Genomic DNA, 3779 nt, shown 5'->3' with positions numbered 1-3779 from the left:
AATTTAAGGCATTCCTGAGCCATATTGTAAATAAACATTCGTCACTGCCTGATGTTCTGTTCAACAAATGTACTCATGAAGTAATAAAGCCAAGAAATTGGCTTAATAGCGGTAAGAGTAACATTAACTTTTATTGATGTAGAGTTATTCGGGCTTAATTAATGAGATAAAAAACAACACGTTCCTGTTAAAGTATTGTCACCCAAAATACGTAGTGGGTAGGGAGTTCAAATACATAATTTATCTCTTGTAAGCCAACACAGCAAAGATTCTCATCATCTATCCCACCCCTTCGGTAGAGCTATAAATAGCAGAGTTTGTGTTTGCTATAATTAATACCAAGGAATACAGGCCAGGACTTGGGTACTGGTACTCACTTATTCCGAACATGCAGCACCCAATGTTGATGCTGGGAAAGTAAAGCCAAAAAAATCTCAGCAGCACCCATCTACCTAATATCCTACACTCCTATTCCCACAATGAATGAAACCCCTGTAAAACATTATAATGAATGTACACACAACTTGATTTTACTCACTCTATAAACACATTTTAATGATTTTTTTTTTTGGTTTCTTAGGTTCTGTTGTATATGAGAAGCTGTGCACAGCGCTGACCAACAACAGTCTAGTAAAGTGGTTTAAGCAAGCTTCACCTTTTGCACAGACAAGCTGTCTTGAGGGTTTTCACTCCCTTTTAAACCAGTTTGCACCAAAGATGATAGCCTATTCCTATGTTGGCATGCATTGCAGGTATTGATTATCAGTTGCCTTAGGTGACTAGTGATTAAAAGGCAAAAATCAATGAATTTTTAGCTCTGCTAATCCTTCCATGATTTGTCTTCTTAGACACATCCTGGCAATAGTCCATTTCAATTCTAACCTCCAAAGAGAAGTGAAAAAGAAAGATGGTGTGGAACAGGTAAAGGTGTCGTACCCAAAGTTCAAAAATGGGGAAACCACTGTGCGTAATGCAAGAATTGTACAGAACTTTGGTAAGCAGCATTTTTATGTCTTAGTACTTTTAAAATTTGTTACACATGAAAGTTTTTTTGGCCCTATCATTTTTACTCTGTTAAGCCAGCCTTTCACAAAGAACATGTGTATGTTGTACAGTGTAAGTCAAAATGAAATTCAAGTTAAAATTATTTGAGCCTAATGTGATTCCCAACAGAATTTCATTTTGACCTACAACATTAACATACATGTATCAGGTTATCGCCTTGATGATTCCGGTTGGAAATATATTGGTGACTGTCTAGGAACTTCTTGTAGATTATGTGGAAGACATTTTCCAAACTTATCTGAAAGTAAGTAAAGATGATTTAGACGATGCCAGCAAGCTTAAAAGAATGACCCCAGCTACAATGAACTCCATGTTAGATAAGCAACCTAGAGGAGAGGCAATTGAAAGAATGGAAAAGAGAAGGAGTATCTGATATCCCACCTACAATTCCTGGTATTTGTTACATACTTCTGTTTCCTTTGAGCAAGAATTTAAAAGACTTCACATTTTTACCCATTTCATACTGTAGTTACTGTTTTGTCCCAAATTATAAGCTGTCAGACAAGTTTGATAAGTAGACACTTATCATTATTGTGTAACATTCTTTCTTGTCACCAAAGCACTTGTAGCTCATGCACCCTATTGCAAAAATAGTATTTGGCATGTTGTAATATATTTTTGGTTTTGTTTGTTTGCATTTTTGTCTCAGTGTCTCCAGCAACTGCAAGCACAACTGCACTATCAAAAAGGCCCATAAAGAGGTCAAATGCAGCCAGCACTGTACCTTGTGGCATTCCCCAGACAAAGGCCCCCAGGAAGAACTCTTCCTCCACCAAAAAGACAAAGAAGCAGTCTAATGCAGGCAGAAAAAAAAAAAGCACTGATAAATTATTTCTTACTCTGTAAAACTGGCTTAGTGGAGTCATACTAACTTGATATGTTATTTTCTTTGAAGTTGATAATAATAAAAAAATTCACAAATACTGGTTTGTATTCTGTGGATTATCAAGTCTAAAATAAATATGATAAAAAGTGTTAAGTTTTTTAAAAATAAATAAAGAAATAAGTAAATACCATCTTCTACAAAGTACGCAATCCTAACAAGTTGTAAACTAATAATTTGAGCAAGTGGATGTAGAAAGCAAAAATTGTTTAAAAAACAGTGTTCTAACGCTCTTCATCAAAGTCAAATCCAGTGAATCTTTCTTCTTCAGCAGCAGGAAATTGTTTCTTGATCTTGGTGTAGGCACATGCTGGGAGAGGAATTTGTTTGTTGCCAAGGGAACCGTACACCAGATGAGAGAATTCCCTGTATGCGATGCTATGCAGGTATCTGTGGACAAGATTTGAAGAAAATAAAAAACAAAAAAATGCAACAGGCAAAAAAGTAATAAACTTGTTATGGTTTTCACCTTTTAACGGCAATACTAGTTCTATTTATCGTTTGAACAACTCGAAGCCACTTATTCATATTCACGTGCACCTGCAGCACCCTTCCTCACACACAAGGTCCACGAATGAGTTTCAAAACAAGTTGTTGAATAAAGTGAAACTTGCCTTTCTCCCAAACCGGCTTCTCTATACCGCGCCTTTGATTTTGTACGAAATCTATCGGCTGCCATTCGAAGACTCCACTTTTCAAGACACACAGGTCTGAAGCCAGGATGCTGAGTCATACATTGCAGTTTAACATCGGGTTGAATATCTCGTACAACAAGTTCGGTGTCTAAGGCCTCCTCGCATCCTTCTAATTCTTTGCAGCAGTAGCACTCACTTAAGTTCTGTAGTAGTTGTCGATCGCAGTTTCCACATAAACACCTTTGGAAAGGAAAGAAAGCATTATATTTTCAATTCAGCTTACTGTGCAATCAAACTCGTCTGATCTTGGTGACTCACCATGAATCCACTCTTGTTTAGTCTATCCTACAACATGCGCTCGAGTTTTGCATTTTCTTCTTTCTCCTTCTCATACGCTTTTATCCAGTCTTTGTCAGCCATCGGCTCATCGGCATAAATCTGGTCAAGGCTATCCAAACTTTCTTCGCTTTTACTTGGCGTCGCCCGCATGTCTTTCAAATCACCATCTTCAAATGCGATGTCGTACTCCGAGAGAGAACAGACATCAGAGTCCTCGGACTCGAAGGAATTTTCTGAATCTGTATTGCTTGATGACACTTTGTCGTCATTTTAAATGATTTCTGTGCCTGAAGGTAAAATTAAAGAGATTCAAGGCCAGAAACTTCAGATAACCCAGCGGATCGCACGAGAGTCTGAAGTTGAAGTGCATTCAAGCTGTCAACTTGATAATTTTTTTAGTTAATCTGAACGAAGAAAAAGGAAAAATAAACTTCAAAGTTATTTTATTAGACTTAGTGATGCCAGAGGTTTAATATGCGGTGTTGCTAAAGCGAAGGTGCGGGTGAGGGTGAGTATCTTCCACGACATAGATCTTTTCTAATGAAGCTAACGAAAGTATTAATGCAAAACAAATGAAAATTTGTCTATTCTGTTAAAAAAAAACCTTGTGCTCAGTTGTGATAAATTATGATAAAATAAACAGCGGATTTGTGGCTTGTGACTTGCTTGCTTCCTATTAGATATCAAATAGTCCAACTTGTCCTGTACTGTTTCATGGTTCCTTTATTGGAAATACTTAAGGGGTGGCACTTAACTACAGAAAGACAATGGTTGCTAAGGAAGCTTTTTAGTGAAAGAGCCCTACAAAAAGGTTGCATGGATGGTTCAATGAAGTAACTTTTCATCACTTCAATCAG

At 37.2% G+C, this 3779-nt stretch overlaps 1 protein-coding gene across 1 annotated transcript in view; it reads left to right on the top strand.

The window, feature by feature from the left end:
• LOC138029810 (vascular cell adhesion protein 1-like) overlaps positions 1-2335 on the top strand; it is a 44936-nt gene extending 42601 nt beyond the window's left edge. Inside the window, exon 3 of the mRNA XM_068877632.1 lies at positions 1715-2335. Within this exon, the coding sequence (XP_068733733.1) occupies positions 1715-1911 (197 nt within the window). The 3' untranslated portion in view covers positions 1912-2335. The remainder of the gene's footprint in view (positions 1-1714) is intronic.
• Positions 2336-3779: the final 1444 nt, after the last annotated feature.

This window comes from Montipora capricornis, chromosome 13 (assembly GCF_036669925.1).
Source record: "Montipora capricornis isolate CH-2021 chromosome 13, ASM3666992v2, whole genome shotgun sequence".
Classification (NCBI taxonomy): domain Eukaryota; kingdom Metazoa; phylum Cnidaria; class Anthozoa; order Scleractinia; family Acroporidae; genus Montipora; species Montipora capricornis.
This window is presented reverse-complemented; position numbering and strand designations above follow the sequence as displayed.